A 20,781-nucleotide genomic window follows, 5' to 3' on the forward strand; every position below is an offset into this window, starting at 1 on the left:
GGGAAGGGAGAGCAGCAGAGTGAGTAGCTGGGATTGGAGGCATGAGCATGGCAGAAGGACCAAGAGAATGACTTAAGGAGTAGTAGGGACAAATGAAGAAACGCTGCACAGTAATGCATGAGGTGACCAGGAGCAGGGGATGAGCAGGGGGCCAGACTGAGAGGATACCCATGCCCAAACTCCTGATGGCTGACAGTGATATCTTTTCTTTCTAATCTTTACAAGTGCTGACAGTTCAACTACCACTCTCAGCCCTAATGAACTGAGTTACTATACCCACCATCCTTTTGCACTTGCATGTTGTGTAACTTGCTCGTGACAGATCTGTCCCTAAAAGTAGTTAAATTCAAGCTGTTTCTTGAGCTGTTTGAGAAGCTGTATGAGGGTGTACCTGTCTCGTGGTTTAAAGATGCTCCGTGAAATCTTTTGAGCAATTTCCTTTTAGGGGGTGAGGGGAGCATGGTGCAATTTCTCAGGACAGTGCCTTCTTATTAATTTTAATAATATATATTTCTGGATGGGTGCCATAGTTGTGCAAGTTGTCCTGATACCATATTGAACATAAAAATGCATCTTAATAGCTGGTATTTGTTCCTGCACTGAAGGGATGCAGGGCTTTATTTTTTGGCTCAAGAAGCCTGACACTAGTTGAGACAACACACATTTTTGTACAAGGCAGCAGCCGCTAGCAAATGGATGCATATTTATATGACAGGATATGCTCAGTAGCCCTGGGAAACCAAGATTTGAAATCAATAATTTCTAGTAAATCACAAACTGACATTGGCAACGTTCTAGTCTAACTGATTCTGTATCATCACAGACACTCTTCCTTAATAAACAGAACATACGATGTTTCATGCGTTGGTTTTGCATTTTCCTGACAACTGCATAAAAGTATAATTTCCATGCTGGATCCAAGGGATCTCTGACAAAGGGAAGAGGGTAACATTTGTTTCTGTGGGCTTATGCTTTTAAATCTCAGGGCCAATTCTGCCATCAGGTAGTTTATGAATATTCATGTAAATTGTTTTGAGTTGAAGAATATGTAACTTTGCCATGTATCTGGCATGGAAATTATAGTTTGACAGTCACGAAGTAGAGAATGCTTTAAAAAATAGCGTCAGCTCCAGCAAAGAGGACAACTCTAGGAATTAAAAGGGAAAATTAAGGAAGAAGGATGTGTGTTTCCTGAAAGAAGCAGAATTATGTGATTCTGTCTTAAAAACAGTGAATATAGAACCATTTTTGCAGACTTAGATATTTAAAGCATTTGGAATCTCTTATATCAGGTATGGGCTGGAATCTGCCTTTGTATTGATTTCTGGAGGAGTTGAGGCAGGTCCGTAGGTTTCTGACCATCTCATATGTGTATGAACTGTATGATCCAGCAGTGAGAAAGCAGCAAAGCTAAAATTACGACTATGCCTTTTTTGCATTGTTGTATCTTCTGAGTGGTGCCTTATTTGCAGTCAGGTACAGGAGTAAAATAAGTGTCCTATTGCTCAGGCCTATTGCTAACTCAGAAATTCAGAAAGCAATGCCTGTCGCTGTTTGCTCCTGATCCGATAGCCCTTCCAAGGGCTGGAAGCTGCTTTTGTGCCCACTTGGCTGCTGGAGCTCTGCAGCAACTGACAAATGTGAGAACGCTACTGAATATAACACTTGGGAGAAAAGGCATCTCCTGGGTAGTGACAGGCATTGCAAATGCAGGCTCATTTAAATGATGCCTGTGTACTTGCATGTATACTTTCAGTTGAGCTTATGACGGCTTTTAGTCTTAGGTGTAACAGAGGCTGCAGGTGAAACCTGCTGCAGCCTCAGCCCTGCCACCCTGTGCACCAAAACCCCAATGCTGTCACTAGGAAGGCCAGCACATGGTCTGGGCTCACCAGTCAGAGCCAGCAGCACCTGCACAGGGAGCGTGTCATATAAGAGGGAAGGTGTTTTGTGCACAAGTCAGAGCTGGAGAAATATCATTAATTAGCAAACTTTTTCAATGAATCATTGCTAAGAATACAGCTATTAAATGTGATACTATGTTCACTTGTACTATCTTCTGTATTTTAAACGAAAAATCTTACTAGCTGCAAGACAATCGGGATTGAAATGACCCAAAGTCCCATGCAAAAGCAGTTAAACACATTGGTCATCATTCAGCCTTTCTATAGAAATTTTTTTTGGCCTTCATGAAGGTGTGTCAGGTATTTCATAGTGTTCTAATATTGCTTCCTAGCCTCAGTCATAGTGGAGATCTGCATTCAAGAGAGCTTTGCAGCTTTGTATGGCCTGATTGCAAGTAGGAATGAAGAGAGGCAAAATATTGTAGAGCGAAATCCTGCAGGCCAGATCTCACTGAACTAAAACTGAAATGCCTGGATGGGATCAGCAGACTTTTGTTTACATGAAAAGATTTTGAGTAGTGGTCTTCAGTTTGGGATGTCAGTAGGGCTGGGATTTTTCCTCATGCAGTACTTGATCACACCAGTGCTGATGGTGCAGATGTATGTGTGCTTACCTAAGCACTCCAGTAATCCCTTCAGTTTCTGAGAGTCATACAGAATGTTAAGCATGTGCTTAAGTGTATCTCTGAGCTGTGCAAATAATTGATTACTGTATTTAAAATATAAGTGCAGAGTAGATTGATTTGGAACAAGTATTTGGCAAGCGAACAGACATCAACAACATGATTTTAACTTTAGTAAAAGCTACATACTTTATGCTATGTACCTTCCTATGAAAATTACTAGTAGTGTTTTTATCTCTTCTGGTTAGAAGATTCTGGTTAGATCTGTGTCTGGTTTTCTGTACCACAATCAGCAATCACTTTGATTTATATGATTTCTTAATTTAGTTCATGTACCCACTGTTAGCATGTCAGTCCATCCTCTGATGCTTTCATATATATGCTCTTCCATGGACACTCATTTAAATAATGACCTGCTGAAGGAAGAGTCAATACTGAATTCTTCTTTCATCAACAAAATTAACAAAATCAACAAAAAGCCATGCTTCAGCCCCTTGGCTAACTACTCGCAAGCCGAAGCTTTTTCCTTGAAGCTTCCTATTTCCCTAAAAGTAACATTTCTCTAAAAAGTTAGAATTGATACACTAACAGTTATATTTTTCTATATGACCTAGGAAATTACTTCATGTAGCAAGCATTATTGAGGAAATTCAATTTGTTTCTTGATGCAATTTATCTATTTTCAGGCATTTCCCATATGCTTTTACTAGGTAACAAAGAACATCCAATTAAACACATTAAAAAATGACCTGAGATGTTTTACTCAACACATGATGTTACTGATGGTATAATGGGTTTCAGAAACGAATTTAAATTTTGCATGCATTAGCTATCTCATCCCCAATATATTATAGTGTACTATGGCGGAAGTACACAAAGGACATGAGAACCCTTCTGGTTCTGAGTATCAGCCAGTTACAGACTGAGCTTAGAAACTTGGATACTTGCTAAGAAACTTGCACTGCTATGTGCAATTTGTCCTGCAGTCATTCAGTAAAGGTTTCTTTTCTATCTTTCGAAGCATCAGCTATTCCCCATGGTCAGAGACAAGATAACAGATTAGGTAGACCACTGATCTGACCTAGCATAGAAAAGCAATACTGACCAGTCAAACTGAAGAAGGTTTATCTAGACCCCTGTCTCTGCCTGAAATCGGTTGCTACTAGGCCCTTAGGCAGGAACCTGCTTTGTACACAAGACATGGACAGGGAGTGTCCATCCTTCCCTCAGGTCCCCTGCCAGCCTCCAGCAGTTAATGGTTCAGAACCAGAGGTCACATCCAGACCTTCGTGTTGAATAGCCATGGATTAATTTGCCCTCCATAAGTACCTCCAATCCTTTTTGAACCCATTTACTCTAAAATGTCCATTTGTGGGAATGATATCCACTGTGTGATTTAATGCTTTCTGAAAATGGATGTCACCGATATCTCCAAGAAAATACTGGCTAGGTGCATCTTTAACCTGACGGGAATTCTTACGTTCTTATTTATATTATACTGATTTGTGATTATGCCACAGTTGTCTCTGTTCCTTGAAAGCAAACACATTTACTGTGTTTTTCTATCAGAGGAATAATTTCTTTTTTTATATATCTTCTTCCTTATCATCTTTATGTTTGGTCTAATAATTAGCTGTCCACATCCCAGTTTGTGTGTATCTCCCTTGAATTTGCACCTCATGCTCACACGCTAAGGGCTTGTGTTTGGGGTAGAATTAGGACAAACTCATGTTCTAGCTTATGAAGACTTGTGTATATTTGTTGCAATTTGTGTGATTTTACTCCCTGGAGCTTTGCTTTCCATTTCAGCTCCCAGTAAGCACACACACTCCAAGGGTGTTTCAGCCAAAGCCATCAATTTCATCTGATTTCAGGCCAAAAACGTGCAAGTAGCAAGTGTCACATGATTTCCATTCATCTGATTCTGGGTCACTGACAGATTTGTGAATCCCTCAGTGAATCTGCGGTGAGTCCTTGCCCTGCTCAATTGCTGCTCCCCTTCAGTGCACAAGCCATGCTGTGGAGCAGTTCTTGTCTGCTTGGACTTCTGCTGTCCTTAATGATGTCAGGAACAGCCAGAGGCCAGCTGGGAGCCAGGCACAGTTCTCCTGGGAGAGCAGAGTCCCAGCATGCAGGTTACCTGGATGCCCGGTTTGAGCATGTTTAGTTCACACCAACCTGAAAGATGCAAATCTTTTCTCCAGCCATTGGCCATCTTCACTAGTGCCTGTTGCTCACACAGCCTGTCAAGGTTGTCTTGGAGTCTGTGATCCTTTCACTTGGTGAACATAACACTTGGCAGTTATTTAGCACACTGCAGCTTTCCAGCTAGTGGTTCTCCTTTGGTAAAAGGATACTGGTTTCTCAAAAACTATGGAGTCCAGGACAAGCACTGGTCCAGCCTGGGTGATGGGGAGAGGGGGGAGGGAGAATACTGGTGAGGAGCTAGGTTTTAATTGTTTGGTTTGGGGTTCGTTTTGAGAAAAGAAACAGTCCAGTGCACTCTTTTCATCAATTGCTTATTTTTTACATCCAGTTAAAACTTCTCAGCTCTCAGACTGGTTTTGAATAAGATCTCTCCACTTGGAAAGAAAAGATGCTAGTTTTGTTAGAGAACAAAGCCAATTATGTTTTCTATTGATACTAAAGATGCTAAGTGAAATATGGCAAACTACTGTAAAACTGATAAAGGACAGGATTAATCCAAGGCAGTCAGGCCCAGGTTTGATGCCCAGCCTTGGGGGAAGCGTTCACGGTACCTCAATACGTTTTAGCAAGCCTCAGCCTGTGGCCATAACAGCCTTGATATCCTTAGAATTGCTTCTCCCCTGCAGAATCCCACAGCTCACCTCTTCAAAATAAGACAGAAGCACAATAATAAAATAATCTGCAATTTGCTTAGGGTAAGCCTAGCCTAGGAAGATAAAATACAGCCCTGAAGAAGCCAGTGAAAGTTTAGTCATTGATTCCAGAGCAGCCAGGGATTCCCCCAGGCCAGCGGTAGTAAATATGCTTAAAGAAAGGGCTCATAATTTAATCACTGAAGACAAGAATTTCAGCTCTGAAATCCCCTGCTTAGCCATTACCCATCGCTGAACACGATTGATGTCTGCAAGGGTGTAACTTTTTGTTAAATGCTTACACTGCCTGGAATTAGGCTTCTGTGCACACCCAGACCTGTCCTTGTTGTGACACTGTTGAGCATCCCAGTACAGACCTTGAACCTTTGCCTGATCAACCCAGAGCTTCCTTTTGGAGAATTCATTTGGTTTGGTTTTATGAAGCAACCAAAGCAAATGACAGTCCTTGGGAAATGCTGCCATTTGTCAGGAACTTCAGATGTCCGGCAAGAGTCATGAAAGACGTGGTTTGTCCAAAACTTCTGGACAGATGACTGGTGTGCTCTGTAGGTGCTGCATAGAACAACCGACATGGACCTACAATGCATTCATCATCTCGTCATGGTGGTGTTGGTAGGACCAGTGTATCTACAGAATGTGGAAATCCCAGTGTCCCCCACGTTTCGTACATGTGTATTTTAGTCCAAAACACTTCAGGCTGAAATAAGGGAACTCTTGCACACACACATCTATCACCACCAGGGGAGGGTTCGAGGCATTGTGTATGGGGCAGACAGCAGCATCTCCTTGCAAGTGGAGCTTATGGTGTGTCTTCACTGAGCTTGCTTATTCTAGGTGACTCCTGCTCAACATGTTGGCTCTTTTAGATCCCGTGTTGATGCTCTAATGCTGTGTTTGAGCCTTGGCATTTCAGGCAGGGTTGTAGATTTGATCTGGGCAGCCCAATGATACACCTCCCCATAGACACTGCCCTCAGAATTCAGGGTGTTCATACCCCCACAAATTCAGTATTTTTGTACTACTTTTTCTCAACAGAAAAAAATACATCAGAGTAACTTTAAACACTATACAAGACAAAATCAACAGAAAAGAAAACCTCTTCCAAATGATGCAAACTGAAGTAACACCAATGCTGCTCAGGGAAGCCAGCCTGTTGTTACATCAGTGACAGAAAAGTTGGAGGCTTCAGCGAAGGTGAAAAACAATGTCGCTCTGTTAATGAACTGGTATTCCTGATATTTCTCAGCTCAGAGTACAAAGATGGGTTTGGCCTGTAAGTTAACTGCAAATTGAAGATGATTGCTGTCTGGAGAGCTTTCAGGAAAGTGAGACCAGATTGTGGTTCCACTTGTATGTATTTGGCTGCAGTAATTGGGCTTTATTCAAATACCTTCTTAATTTTATAAAACATAAACATTACTATTTTAGGAATTATTTAAAAAATTTAGACACTTTATTAGAAACGGTTCTATGGCTCCCACATCTCATCGAGTCAGTGTAGCAGGACAGGGCTTCTGGCATCTCCAGTGTATTGGGACAGGAGTGACAACTGTACCGATTTAGCAAGGTAATGAAATTACACCAGCAATTATTTGTGGACCCAGTGTGCTCTCCTAGCTGCCTGCAGCTTCCTTTTCCACATCCTTTCTGCACACCCAAAGGGAGGTTGGAACAGGTTCTGAGCCTTTGGTTGATGGTCTGTCAAAATTCATATTCAGAGATTGCAGCTTGTAGCAAGCACGTTTATAGTCATATGAGAAGTGTGTGATTTTATGGGAGGTCTCCTTCTTCAGAGTTGTATCTGTCTTCAAAAATACAGGTACATAGCCCAAAAGGTGAGAATGAAACAACTCTGCTGTTTTCTTCTCAGTAACCTGGGTTCACCTGTGTGAGAGGAGCTTAACCCTTTTATATGAGTGTTAAGAATATTGTATTGTAATGGCATAAAGAGACAGGAAACTACACTTCTAAAGAGTAACTCGAACCTTTTCATGCCTCGGGCTCTCCTTTCAGTGATTTGTACACTTCAACTTGGAAGAAAAAGATATATATTATCCATTGATTGCCTGTCTCTTTTGGAGCTACCCTACTTTTGTACTAAATGAACATGAAGCTCTGCAAAGAAGGTGCTAAACACGCCAAGCTGCTGTTTGCATGTTAAATACTGTCCCTGGGCTACGTGGTTTTCGCCTTCTTGCACAGAAGGAAAAAAAGTAAGATCTTTGGGTCTGTGAGGTTTCCAGTTTCTGAAGAACGTGTTACTTCCCCTTTAAACTCGGAGCCGGTCGTGTGTGTGTATGTGTGTGAGTGTGAGTGTGTGTCTCCTCCTCTTTGAGTGACACAGCACTTAGATATGCCTATCAGTAACTTAAACCCCACAAACTCCACCTTCTAAGTGAGGAAGCTGTGGGTTGATGGAAATGTAGTGAGCAGATTGAGACAGACAGTGAATCATTAGCAAACTGCAACGCCAGGATGAACTTGTCTGGAACCTAAAAGGAGAAAACAGCCGGAGAGTCCTTCGCGGTGCTGGTTTTTGCTCAATACAGCCAAAGTGGATCTAAAAGCCGGTTGATCCCCAGTCCAAGATGCTGCTGGTTTCCCAGCGGGTAGAAGCACCACGTATGGAGCCTCATATTCCAGTAAGTAGCGTTTGCAATTGATACGGGATGGAAAAGTAGGAGTTGATTTAAAAGGACTGAAGCACCCTCGGAAGAGTCGCTCTCCCGGGCGCTCTCCGCCGGGCGGGTAAAGTTTGGAGAAGCGGTTCGGGGCATCGCCCGCGGTGGTGAGGGGCTGCACAGGGCTTGGGGGGAAACGCGGCCAGCAGCTTGGCGTGAGGATCCCGCCTCCTTTCTGGGGAGGGCTGGGAGCAGCCCAGGAGGGGGACGGGGCTCGCGGGGTGATGTGCGGTGTGGGCTGCCGGGGGGAGAACCCCGGAGGCGGCGGGGACGCTCCGGGGGTCTGTGTCATTGCTCGTGTGGCGACGTGCGGGGCGGATGCTGCCGGTCTCGGCCGGTGGGACCGGGGCTCTGCCGGCCCATGGGTCCGTATGCGCGCGTTGTCGGGCGGGTAGGCTGGCTCAACCCGGCGCGGGGGTCCTTTAAACTCCCATCAAACAGGGAGGGAAGGACAAACCCAGCATCACAAGGGGACTCCGCCGGGAAGGTGTCACACGCAGAGGGGCTGGTGTTGGTCCGTATCGTGATGGTTTATTTAGTAACTCCCGGTATTTGCGCTGGCAGCGGCGTGCCGGGTTATTCGGGGAGTGTGAAGCGCGCGTTATAGAGGCAGAATTTTGAACAAAAGGCTCCGCCGAGCCCCGGAGGAGCCTTGGGTTGTTCCTGAAGGGAGAGCGGAGCCCGGCGTGAGCCTCCGCAGTGCCGGTGTCGAGCGCGGCTTCAGAGCGAGGGGACGGAGTGAACGCGATGCGTTTTGCCGCTCTCCCCGCGACCGCGCGTGTGTGTGAAATAAAACGCGTGCTGACTCACGGTTTAAACTGTTTTGGTTTCTCATCCTGTGATTAAGATCGGGGGTTAGAGCGATTGTCGGGTAAACAAGGCGCTCGCTGACTCGGTCCCGCGTATTCTTCCAGAGCCCCGGTCAAGAGGCGAGACCTACGCCGCCGCCTTCCCCGGCCTGTTGCTCGGCCAAGGGGCACCGCGGCTTTTGTTCGGGTTCGGCTGGCAGGGGGTTGTCACCAAGGTGACTCGAAGGGATCCCGGGGAGAACGGCCGCTTCTTGGAAGAAACCGAGCTTTGGTTTCCTTTCACACCGCCCCCCCCCCCCCCCCCCCCCCCACCGTCGGAACAATAAATTAAAAGGCCGCTTTTGTTTTCCGCGGTGCCCCCGGCGGGGGCAGGCGGCGGGGCCGGGAGGCGCCGCGGAGCCGCGACCGGGCGGTCCCCGGTGCCGTGCGCGGACGCGTGGTCACCTCGTCCCGTCGGAAGCAGATGAGCTATCGGGGACCGGCCGCTTGCAAGGAGCCTCTCGGCACGGGAGCCTGCCACCGCCTCCGGCCCCGAGGGGGTAAAACCGCTTGGTCCCTCCCCCGACCCGCCACTGGGGACATTAAGCTGCATCTGGCCCCTTCCCCGTGCTGGGGGCGGAGGCACGGCCCCCCCACTTCCACCCCCCGCTGCCGCCGTGCGGCCGCCCCTGCTCGGGCTTGCTGTCGGGCTGTCGGTCGGTCGGTCGGGGTGTGGGAGCGCCGGGAGGGGCGAGCTGCTCCCGGTTATATAACGCGAGTGTTTCCCTGCCTGGCTCTGTAATCCCGCGTAATGACGAATGCCCGGGGGTTGGGGGGGGGGGGTCCCGGAGCTCCCCCTCCGGGCCGAGTTGATGGGGAAATAAACCTGCTGATGTGCGGGATGGGCCATATGGAGATGAAGCAGGAGCGGCCTTGAACCTGCAGGACCCCGCAGCGGTTTGCCAGCCCCCCCCCCACTCATGGTCATCCCTCGGTTGAGCGTGTCCTTGCTTTGCCACGGTACCCCAAGCCCGGTGCCCGGTGCCCGCCGGAGCGTATTCACCGTGCGAGCAGAGTGGCGGCGGCGGAGGCGCCTGTCGCGCCCGGGGCCGCCCCGCAGCGGCGGGGGCTGCGGCCGCGCTCCACCCGCTACCGGCGGCAGGAGCAGGGGAGGGACACGCCAGCACCTTAAAAAAACAGCGGCATGGTTCTGGCACTGACCGTTTTCAGTTCCTGCCCCTTGCCATATGTTTGGAAGGAGGGGGGGAGGCACTTTGGGAAGGATGCCCCGAGCTGCAGGGAGGCGGTGGGCTGGGGGAGCGAGGTACACGGAAATTCCATGTTAGGAAAGCATTAGCAAGGGGTGACTTCTAATGTTTTCCTGCCACTGACGTTGACAGTGACACACATGTGTGGGTTGAAATTGGAACGTCACTGAGTTTTTAAACTCAACCAGGAAATAGGCTGTTGCTCAGGGATAAAAAGCAAATAGTGTGTATTGTGAGGCAGGTAACGAGCAGTTAGCAGCTTCTCTTGAGTGAGTGAAAAGCTGTTTAATGTTTAGAATTGAACAGCTCAAATTTAATTGAGTTTTTTACTTTCGAAAGGTATTTAGTATTTTTTTTAACTTGAACTTTTCAATCTCTTGATTTTAATCCTTTTAACTAATTGTTCGGAATCAGAAAAGCAAATATTGACAGGGCTTCACTTTTAGTCCCTTGTAACTACGTAGTTTGAACCTGCAAAGTCTCTTGGATTTGTTTTAAATCTAAGGTTTGGGGGGTTTGTTTTAAAGTTAAATGGGGGGGGGGGATGATAGAAATTGCAAGAGACATTAAGCTCTTTTTCGTGGTTTCCTATTACACAGGTACAGGTGTTTTATAAATCCCGTGTTTGGTTTGGGTTTGGGTTGTGTTTTTGTTTGTTTGTTGGGGTTTTTGTTTTGTTTTTTACTGACCTTGTTACAATGTGGCAGCATTCAGAGATCTAAAATGGGATTAGGGAGCTGTTTTAGGTACTTTCTGAATCTACAGGAAGATTTGGCAGGAATTCATGATTCAAGGTGTCAGGCTGACTTAAATGGTCCCTAACCTGCCTGGAGGCAAGTGTAGGACAAGGATCGACCTAGGAACTGGCTTCATGAGAGGAAAAAGTTAGGAAGGCAGAAGGTAACACAAGGGCAACAGTAAGTAAAATCCCTGAGTCGTTCTGTAGGTTAAGTAGAGTGCAGCTCACTGGTTCCCAGTCATTTAATCAATAAATGTTCTATGTTACTTGCTGTTCTGATGGGACTCGCCTTAAAATAACTTTTATGAGTACATAGCCATGGGAAAGTGAAGTAAATCTTGCAGAAGCTGTGACAAAGGGACTTATCCAAACTGGGGAACGGAGTAGTAGCAGGTTGTCTGAGCTCCTTAAATAGGGAAAAAGACAGGATCCTGGATTTTCATTGTTCCCTTGTGCTGGCTGCTTCCAAGCGTCAGCAGTTTCAGCATTCAGGTGAAGGTGACTGTAAGTTCCAGTTTCTGAGCGATAGGTGTGGTCTCCAAATAAAGATAGATAAATCAGTTTAAATGATGCTGGCACCTCTCCAAGGAGCCCTCTTTGTATCTGATACATTTGCCACTCACTTCTTTAAGGAACAAGTAATGTTGCACACTGCTATTTTTCCTCTATGGAAAGAGCAGGAGGGTAACTCCTCTGAAGCCTTTTTATTCTACCTGCTGTTCCAGTTTGACTTGCTATGTTAAAAAAGAAGTATTTTGAACTGAAGGAAGCAGAAGACACACCAAGGCTTTCCACTGGACTGTTTTATATCAATATTGATTTTTTAAGGGGGGTTGTGTTATAAAAGGGGAGCTTTTATCCCCCTGAGCTCTTTGGCAATTATCTTCTTGCCATAAATGTTGATACGAACATAATGGATGTAACTAAAAAATCTCCTTATCCCAGCAGAAAAAGCTGACTGTTTGTTGGAGCAGAGAGAATGGTGAGAGTGTGAATAGACAAACCCATATGTCGCTGGTGAGAGAGATAAATGATGGACGAACAGGAGTTGGTTACTATGGATCAGCACAATAAACCAATTCCCGTCATACACCTCTCTTAATAATATACCAGTTTCAATGGCATTGACGGGTAACCTAGGTAGCACCAGTCAACTGTAAGTTTTTCAACTGTTCTTTTATACATCTCAAAGAGCAGTTGGGACTGTTCTAATTTTTTCAGATGTTGAGTGCTAAAATTATGCAAAACTTCCTTTCTTGCCAGGGATTTTGAAGGGGAACTTTAAAGCATTGGTGTAAGATGCCAAATGTGCACAATACTGTTGTGTACTCGCAGTCAGTTTTGGTTTGTGCACCTGTGTAAAAGGGGCATGCTCAAAAAGGCAACTGCTTATCAAATACATGAAGAAACTGTTTAGGCATTTAGTAATACCCTCATTAGAGGTGTTTCAGATTGGACCGGATACTGGAAGATTCTGGAGTATTGTTTTGAAGTGAAAATAGCTAAAGAACAATGCTGGTTTATTAAAGAAAGAACAACCAAACAACAAAACCCAAACCCCGACCCTGTAGAATAGGCAGTGATCAGTATCACAGTTTTAACTTGCTGTAACCCATTTCAGATCTCCCAGCTGCTGAAGGAAACTTTTGCAAAACAGTCTGTGCTTGCACTGAGGTCTCCTTCCTGTGTTCTTTATTATTACTGCTAGTGCTTCACACAGAAAACTGGAGTCTTTGTCAGTTAAAGGTTTCACTTTATGTTCTTGTCTTTTGGTGTATATTTTTCACTGTAGTTGCTGTGGACCAGCCTGTTTGCTCTCTTCAGAAAGAAAGTATATCTCAGGGTGACAGCATAAGCGGGGCTCATGGCTCTGGGGATACAACTCCATCTTTTTCGAAGTCACCAGTTGCGCTACCAGACCGTGATGCAGTCAGAGAGGGATAGCTAGCAAATGCAAATGAGCTATGAAGAGTCTTTATTCCTCTTGGGAAGCCTCCTCACTGATAATGATTTCCCAGTTTTAAATGGAATAAAATGTGTTACTAAGTCATTGCTTGCCTTCAAGGGGAAAATACTTATTTTGTGCAGCATTTACTTGGAAAGTTGCAGGAGCTGTTTTCAGAGCTGTTGACTTTGGTGTGCATCTTGGGTGAACTGAATGGTGTTTGTTAGGCTGGGTGGTAGGAGAGGATACCAGCCTTTCTCCTACCAAGACCCAGCAGTCCTTTTTTGTTGTGCCCAAAGGGTAGAGCAAGGAAAAGAGTTGTGGCTTTCCTTCCTGTTGCAGCCCAGCCAGTGACACAGGCTATGCCCAGGGAGCCTGTGCCCAGTGGCTGTTTGTGTGGGGCCAGTGAAGTGCCAGTGGGGCCCTGGTATGGGAAGGAGCAGGGGGATGCAGGATTTGGAATGGCCCTACACAGTTCATCGCTACAATGAGCCATTGATCTGTGCTTACCTGATTAAAGGGCTCCAGCTTACAGGAGGCTTCGGTGGCCCCAGGCTTCCAGAGGTGCTGTGGACTGACTGCAGCTGCTTTGGGAATGGGCTGGGCTGAGGCGGGAGAACCAGAATTCATTGTTGTTCCCTGTCCAAAGTGAGGTGTCACATTATGACTTGTTGAAATCTGCTCTGCTTTTCATTGCAGGGGACTTGGCAGTTTTATTGATAAAGAAGTGTTACATAAGTGCCCTATCAAACATGTCCTAATTTGTTAATAATTGAGGATCTGGGTGGTATAGAAATACCAGTGATGTTAATGCACTCCCACACTGATCTGCAATCTCTGCAAGCCCCCTGCTTTACTATAATTGTAATACAGGCTTTTCCTTTTTTTTTTCCCATTTGCATTTACCTGGTGTTAAAACCACTGGTGCTGGTTGTGCTTTCCCATTCAGGCAGGGACAGCTGGGGGCTCAGAGTGTCCCAGACACGATATAGATTTCCTCTGCAGGTGAGGGTGTTAACTATGTTATTGTTTCACTCCAGGCAATCTATTGAGTGGCATCAGGGATAGCCCGGGGGGAAGCCAGTTTTTTGCACCTTCCACCTTTGGAGGTAAGGTGTAAGTCAAGTGGGATGGATGTGGTTGCGAGTCTGCGGATTCTGTGCCACGATTTGTCAGTGTGGGGAACTCGGGGCTCTTTTTGCACAGCACAGAGCAGGCACCCTCCCGCTGCTCCCCTCCTGATAACAGGCTGTACATGCACAGGTTTAAAAACCAGTTACTTCTGTCAGGCCACAGCTAGAGAGATCAGAAAAAACATTGCTGTTGACACGCACAAAAAAGAATTACTTAATGGGGTATCATCAGCATGATTTGCTGCCTCTTCTGTCTTGTGTCGGTTTTCCTTTGCATTTCAGTGGAAATTTCTTTTTTCCTAGGATTAAGTGCCTCAGAACTCCAAGCAAGTTCAGGAGTTACACCTACCCAAGACATAGCTAGTTATTGTTTTCAGAATAGCACAGCACATTTACTCTGTTGTGGGCAATGAAATCCATTACCTGCATTAAAATCAGAAGCAGCAAAGTAACTTTCTAGCTATGTTGTGAAATATAATGCCATTGTTCACTTTTATTAATGTCTCGAGGTTGATTATATGGCGGTTAGAAGCCTGTTCTGCTGTGCAAAAGACTGTCCTTAATTTCAAGTGGCTGGTCCTGATCAGGCAGTTAGAGCGGCTGGAGCAACAATTGCTGGGAGCTGTAAATCACATTTGTCACAAGATCTGCCTGGTGTAGTAGTGGCTGCTCAAAGACTTACTCCAACTTCTCAGCATTTCCCTTTGGTTGGATTGCACTGGAGAGAGACTTGCCAGTCTCGCCTGTTCTTTGTGCCTAATTCTGAAAGACTGGCATGCTCCATGCTATGTTTTCTGAAGAGGGCCCAGCTTTACTAAGCTGCCTGTCTGTCAGGGATTAATTTAACCTCTAATTACTACATTTTCTTCACAGTTTGCTGCACATGAGTGTGTTATAACAAAAGCACAAAGAAGTATGTCATTTTATTTAACCACTACTCTGAAATTAATTTAGGGGGTATAGAGTCAGATCTGACACACTTGGTGTTAAAATAATTGTGCTGACATTAGAATTAAAGTACATAATCTCGTTTCTAATGATACAACAGTACTAGTGTGAATAGCGTTGTTAACTCGTTAGTCATAGCCACAGTATTAGAAATGATATCTAGTTACAGAGAAATGCTCAAATAAGCGTGGCAGCAAAAGTTTACCCAAAATAATTCTTGGTTTCCCCAAAATAATGCCTAGTTTCTGCTTGATTCCCCTCCACCACTTGGGTTTAGGATTACATGGCTAAGAGTAGTTTGTTGGTTTTTCTAAAAAGGTCTTCCAAACTGTAATAAACAAACATTTACAGTGGCTTGGGTTTCTTCCAGCCCAGATAATGATTTTTTTATTTTATTTTCTCTATTTTTTTTTTTTCCCCAACATGCAGCATCTTGGAAGCAGTACAAAAGACCATATGTCCCCTTCTGCCTGCTCACACTGACATCAACAATGCCACAGTTCGTGTTGCATTGAGAGCAGTGTGTAGTCTCGAAGGAAGACTGTTCCTGTTATGAAACAGGATGACTTTCTTCTTTCCCAGTTGTGCTCTGTAATATTTACAACAAATTTTTTTTTTCCCCTTTGGGAAGGTTTGGATTGGGAAATGCAGCCTATCTCCTGTTTAGGTAGATATAGCTAAAAGAACTGTTGTTGCAGAAGAAATTTGCAGTCACTGTCTCTTCATTCTGCCCCATGTCCATCACCTCTGAGCAAGCTTATTGGAAGGACTTGTAGGAGAAGGAGAAATGTAATTTCGCACATAGGGCTGGATCTGCAAAATTGTTGGTTATGTTCTGACAATTTATTTCTATATGGAAACAGAAGATTGGTTGTGTCTTTTTGTGTCATGCATTCAAGCATGGGCCCAACTCAGTAATTCTCCTTCAGTAAAAACTGTAACTGCATCTAATGGGAAGCTTCCCCCGAAGATTCTCCAAGGTCAGATAGGACACAGTTACAAAGTCAAATCCTTCAGTCCCTTTCTGAAAAAGAGAATTAATGTGTCATCGCTTGTGACAATGATGACACAGGATTGCCAAAAAGACTAATGGAAGGAGATTGATTCTCTTTACGGTAGTAGATCAGGTTATTTCTCTGAATTCTTCCTTCAGTTCTCTCAATTCCCAAATTGTAACCAGTTACTGTAATTATTTACTCTAATTACTTCCGATCTACAAGTAAATTGAACATAAATTAAGATCAACTGATGTAAGGGACAGGATAGCTCAGTGAGCTGACAGTAAGGTATAGAGATGCTTTTGCTGATGGGTAGTTACATGGGATGGCTGTTAAATAGTATGTGGATTGAGTGGGAAGTCTCTGCTCTAATCTCTGTGAGTTATATGAGTTTTCATATAACAATTTGGACATTTCCTAAGGTAGAAGCCAGGCCTGAATAATGCCTACTCTAATTTCAAAACTGTCAAGGTATTTTTCCAGAGGGTTTGAATATCTGTAGCCCCACAGATCTCCAGAGGTGAAAGCAATTTTTGCAGTAAATAGTGAAACAGGAATAATGGGGGTTTACCTTAATCTTCACACTAAGCATCCTTAAACAGCTAAATATTTTGTAAATCTTAAGTGCTTGTTGCTAGCTGAGCTCTTTAGGGACTTTTCATGTAGCTGGAAATTACATTCAAAATAAAGTCAGGTACATCTTACTCTAAGACACCCTCAGTGTGAATGATGGTTTTACTTCTTTGCTTTGGCTGTAATGCCAACCTGGGTGGATTTCTTTTTGTTTTTCCTTTCCCCTGACATCACATCAGTTATCTTCCTTTTTGCTGAAACTTCAGAATTTGATATAGGGGGAAAGAAAATATTTAAAGACAAAAATAGCATCTATTCCCAGGTGTGTATTTTAATCTTTCATTCTCCGTCACAGGTCTTCATAGGTTAAGTTTTGGGCAAATGTAAATAAATATTTTTACAAATACATTTGTCATACACAGTTCCACTCACATATGAGAAGCTTTTCCCCATACATTAGTATGTAACATTTAGTATGTAAACATTTTCATTAGTTTAAGTCTGTTGACATTCATTTCATGTGGTTATCAGAAATGACACCAAATATCATTTCATTTTGCTTTGACTAGTTACTTTAAATCATACTAGGATTTTAACAATTCCAGATTTGTATATGAACGTAATTTCTGAATTCATCTGATATTTCAGTAACCCAGGAGATGAGGCTGACAGTCAGGTACTTTTAAGGACTTCACTTCTCCTGTTCCTTTAGCTTACTTATTTTCTTAATTAACTGCATTGATTTAAATACAGTCACACAGACTGAGAAGCACCCAAGTATATACAGTCTTGCAGTCAAAAATACAGGCAAAAGGTTTTGATCTCTGACTGCCAAATGGTGACTCATTAAAAAGGAATTTTTGTTTCTCCCTTTTCAAAGGGTTACTAACTACCAAGCAGTAAATACCTAGTTTTGATGCTACTGCATTGAAATGCCTGACATTGTTGGTATAATAAGTCCGAACTTTGCAAGATTATTTGATCACAGGCTCCATGAAGTTTTGTCTTGTTGTTTTTCTTGATTAAATAAACATGTTGGGGGATTTTCTTCAAGCTTTACCCTGCCAGTTTGAGCACGGTCTGAAGTGAAAGATGTTTGGATTTTAACAACAGAGGACCCCTTCTACACTTTAAGCAGTGGGTCATTCAAATTATTTTTAAGCACACAGGACCATGCAAGCTCTAATTTCTTTCTAATTTTGCATCGGATTAACATTAGACAAAGACATTGGAATTTGTCTAAATAAAAAAATCTCTTTGTCTTCCACATGAAGGGTTGTGTGCTAAGCATTTTGTAGTACTGCACTGCATAAAGCTGAAAATAAATTGTACTGAAGAGGCACAGTCAAAACCCACTCAAAGGCATGCCCGTTTCTCAATTTCCATATTAATCTTGACTCTCTGAGCCATCTCCTTTGTCTTCCTGTTCTTACCTATCCTGTAGGTTTGATGGAAGGGCACAAAGGCATATTTGAATCCTCCATCTCATCCCCTCTTCTTATTTATGGATTGGTTGGTTTGAACTTTACATAGCGCTGGAAGGATGTTTTCTTGGTTGCAGCAACACTTATGTTTGACTTGAAGCAGAAGGAGAGTGCATTCAGGCTTTTCAGTCTTTATGAGAAGTGAATCTTGGTCCCTGATCCCAGAAGGGAGATCAGCCTTAATTTCAAGTGAAAGTCCTGCATCTTCAAATAACTTCCCATGTCAGTTCAAGTTCAATATTCTTGAATTCCAGAGATAGAGATGAGTCAAATCTGGAGATTACGGCAAGTGTGAAGGATGCAAAAGAAAATGTAGATGTTTCTTCTGATGCCACTCTCCCCTCCCCTTCAGGGCTCCTACAGTCTGTCAGTTGTAACTGAGTGATTTGATTACTTTGTAGTGTTAAGCTAAAAGAATAAATCTAAGTGCCTTGGGAATGGGGAACCAATCCAGCAATCAAAGCCAAACAAGTTAATAAATGTGAAGCATTTCTGCACGGTGCTGCAGCAGAAATGCTACTTCCAGAAAAGCTTGGGGGCAGGCATGACTATTGGACCAGTCAATTAATGTAAGTATGTTCACTGTACACACTGCCATTAATTGGATGCTGGGGGATGTGCTCTGTGTTTCAAAGGAGAAATGTGTGTCTTCTGTTGGTTACAAATTATGAAGATCTCATGTGTTGCACAGTCTGAACTGTTTATTGCTCACCTGCTTGCCTAGAAAAAGCTTGAGTTAGGCAGTCTTAATTGCCCTTTCTTTAAAATACTTCTGGCTGTACACATCATCTACAAATTCTGGTTTTCCCCTTGTCAGCTCTTCTCTCCCTCTGTCCCAGTCCCCAAAATGTAGCCAGAAATAGAGCATTTGAGTGACTGTCCACAGAGGCAATTATAAATCCAAATTATCCACTCAGACTGGTTTCTGATGCCCATGTGCCAGGCTCTGTACAGTCTGGAGTAATCTGTAAGGATGGCATGAATAGAAATATTGTGAGGTACAGCAACAATGCTGTTGTGTAAGAAAACCTCTACTCCTCACCTGTGTGGACGTTGGCACTTGCAGATAAGGCACAGGTTACATACTGGGAGTCTTATGCCAGCCTGTGGCCTTAATTTTATCACACCTAAGAATGGCAGTAATGGTGAACTAACGAGTAAATGACCGATTCTGTCTGCCCATGAGTCCTCCCTTTGAAGCATCTCTGTTGGTAATTACACTTCTATTATTTCAGGATTTAAAGTGGTCACCCATATTGCAGCCTTCAGCTAGTCCAGCAAATGTCCCTTTGTTGGCGTTCACACCCAGAACAGAAACAGGTATAGGTCTTTGTATGAGGCCAGCAGAAAACGCCATTTGGGTACTTGGCCATCTGCTACCCAAAACATGGTGAGGCCAACTGTTAAACTTCGCATAGAGCTTAGGGCTTGATTAACTTAAATTACCCTCCTGTTGTACATGTTTGCAATGCCGAGGGAATTAGGTGGCATATATTTTCAAGAAATACATGCTCATTATTAAGACAGGTTAAGCAATAGCATCCACTGGTCATTTCCTTTTGGAGCAGAGCTGTGTGTCTGCATTGTAATTTGTTTATGCATCCTGCTGGATCCCAGCAAGGAGGTGGACCAGCACTGCAGGTGCTCCCGGCCCAGCTACATGGGCTGGGGCTGCCCCAGCCACTGATGGACAGCCAGAGACCTTGGGGAGTAGAGGTGAAGAGGTCCAAAGTACGAGGAGGCAATGGTAGGGGAGAGCAAGCAGGGACGGGCTGAGACTGAAGGGAGAGCTGAAGAAGCTGGGCAGGTATTTGGGGGTGGATGGATGCACAGCAGGTCCAGGCCCACCTTGGTAAAGCTGGGATCTCTCATGTGTCTGGTCCACAGGTCCAGCTTCTCCTATTGTTTCCACTCAGTGTTTCTTGTGTGAAAACTCCTGTGCTCCTTCAACACTGACTTGCAGACACTGCTTTTCTTTATCTCCATTGTCTTCTTCAACTTTGTAACTCCTGTTTTTTTATCTTCTACTCTTGCTTTTATGTGGTGTTGTGATGGCTCTGCTGGAGAAATTGGATTTCCTTAGCAGTGAAGAGAAGCTCCTGGGAGGTAATCCTGTGTCACCTCTTCAGAGGCAGGCAGAGCTGTGGCAGAGAGCAGGCTCGGTGCTGGGGCTGCACACCTTGGCTTGCCTTGTGATCATGTATTGGTTTGGTTTATTTTGTTGGAAGGACTTTGTCTGGGTGAGTACAGTGCTGGAGCAGCCCTGCTACAGAGCAGCTGACCGAAGCTGTCCAGTGTGCAGCTGTGGTACGTGCTGGCTGACTTTGAGCTGGTGCTTACACAGGACAGGAGTCATGGTATGTCTGTGCTGCTGTCCTTGTGTAAATTCACTGGTTCAGGCAGAAACGTTCAAGACCACTTTCACCTGGCTAACCTGCTTGCATGAGCAAAGTTTGAGCTGCAGAAGTTGCTTAATACATTGAGTAAATAATCTGGCACTCAACCCACATGGTGCCCAGAGCAGTGTCGCCAGCCTTCCTCGTGCCAGCCTCACGGGCACGTCTGTGTGAGATCAGTGAAACTCGCTGTGCCTGGGAAGCTGGTTCAGAAGATCAGCTGAGCTGCTAATGAACCATATTCCCAAATCTCCTTCAACAGGAATTTGGGATGTTAAGGTGGCCTTGGATTCTGTCAGCCTAAGATGGTAATGTTCTCTTTTACAGCTGGCTCTGAAGCATTATAGCTTCTCTGAAGTGAGGAGATGTAGTTCAATGTTTATAAAGGCAGGCAGGAAAGTAAAAGGTTCTTTGGCTCTCTCTGAAAGCTTTTTCAAATG

At 44.4% G+C, this 20,781-nt stretch overlaps 1 protein-coding gene and 1 long non-coding RNA gene across 2 annotated transcripts in view; one reads left to right on the plus strand and one right to left on the minus strand.

Annotated features, from left to right (window-relative positions):
• The first annotated feature begins 7,629 nt into the window (after window positions 1-7,629).
• MAMLD1 (mastermind like domain containing 1) overlaps window positions 7,630-20,781 on the plus strand; it is an 81,618-nt gene continuing 68,466 nt past the window's right edge. The window contains exon 1 of the mRNA XM_062613260.1: window positions 7,630-8,030. Within this exon, the coding sequence (XP_062469244.1) occupies window positions 7,977-8,030 (54 nt within the window). The 5' untranslated portion in view covers window positions 7,630-7,976. The remainder of the gene's footprint in view (window positions 8,031-20,781) is intronic.
• LOC134160862 (uncharacterized) lies at window positions 8,876-9,656 on the minus strand. The gene is made up of 2 exons (XR_009963721.1): window positions 9,323-9,656; window positions 8,876-9,128 (listed from the first exon to the last, which is right to left on the minus strand). It is a non-coding gene; the product is annotated as an uncharacterized LOC134160862 (long non-coding RNA).

This window comes from Pezoporus occidentalis, unplaced genomic scaffold, assembly GCF_034315485.1.
Source record: "Pezoporus occidentalis ecotype Australia unplaced genomic scaffold, CSIRO_AGI_Poc_V1 ctg165, whole genome shotgun sequence".
Classification (NCBI taxonomy): domain Eukaryota; kingdom Metazoa; phylum Chordata; class Aves; order Psittaciformes; family Psittacidae; genus Pezoporus; species Pezoporus occidentalis.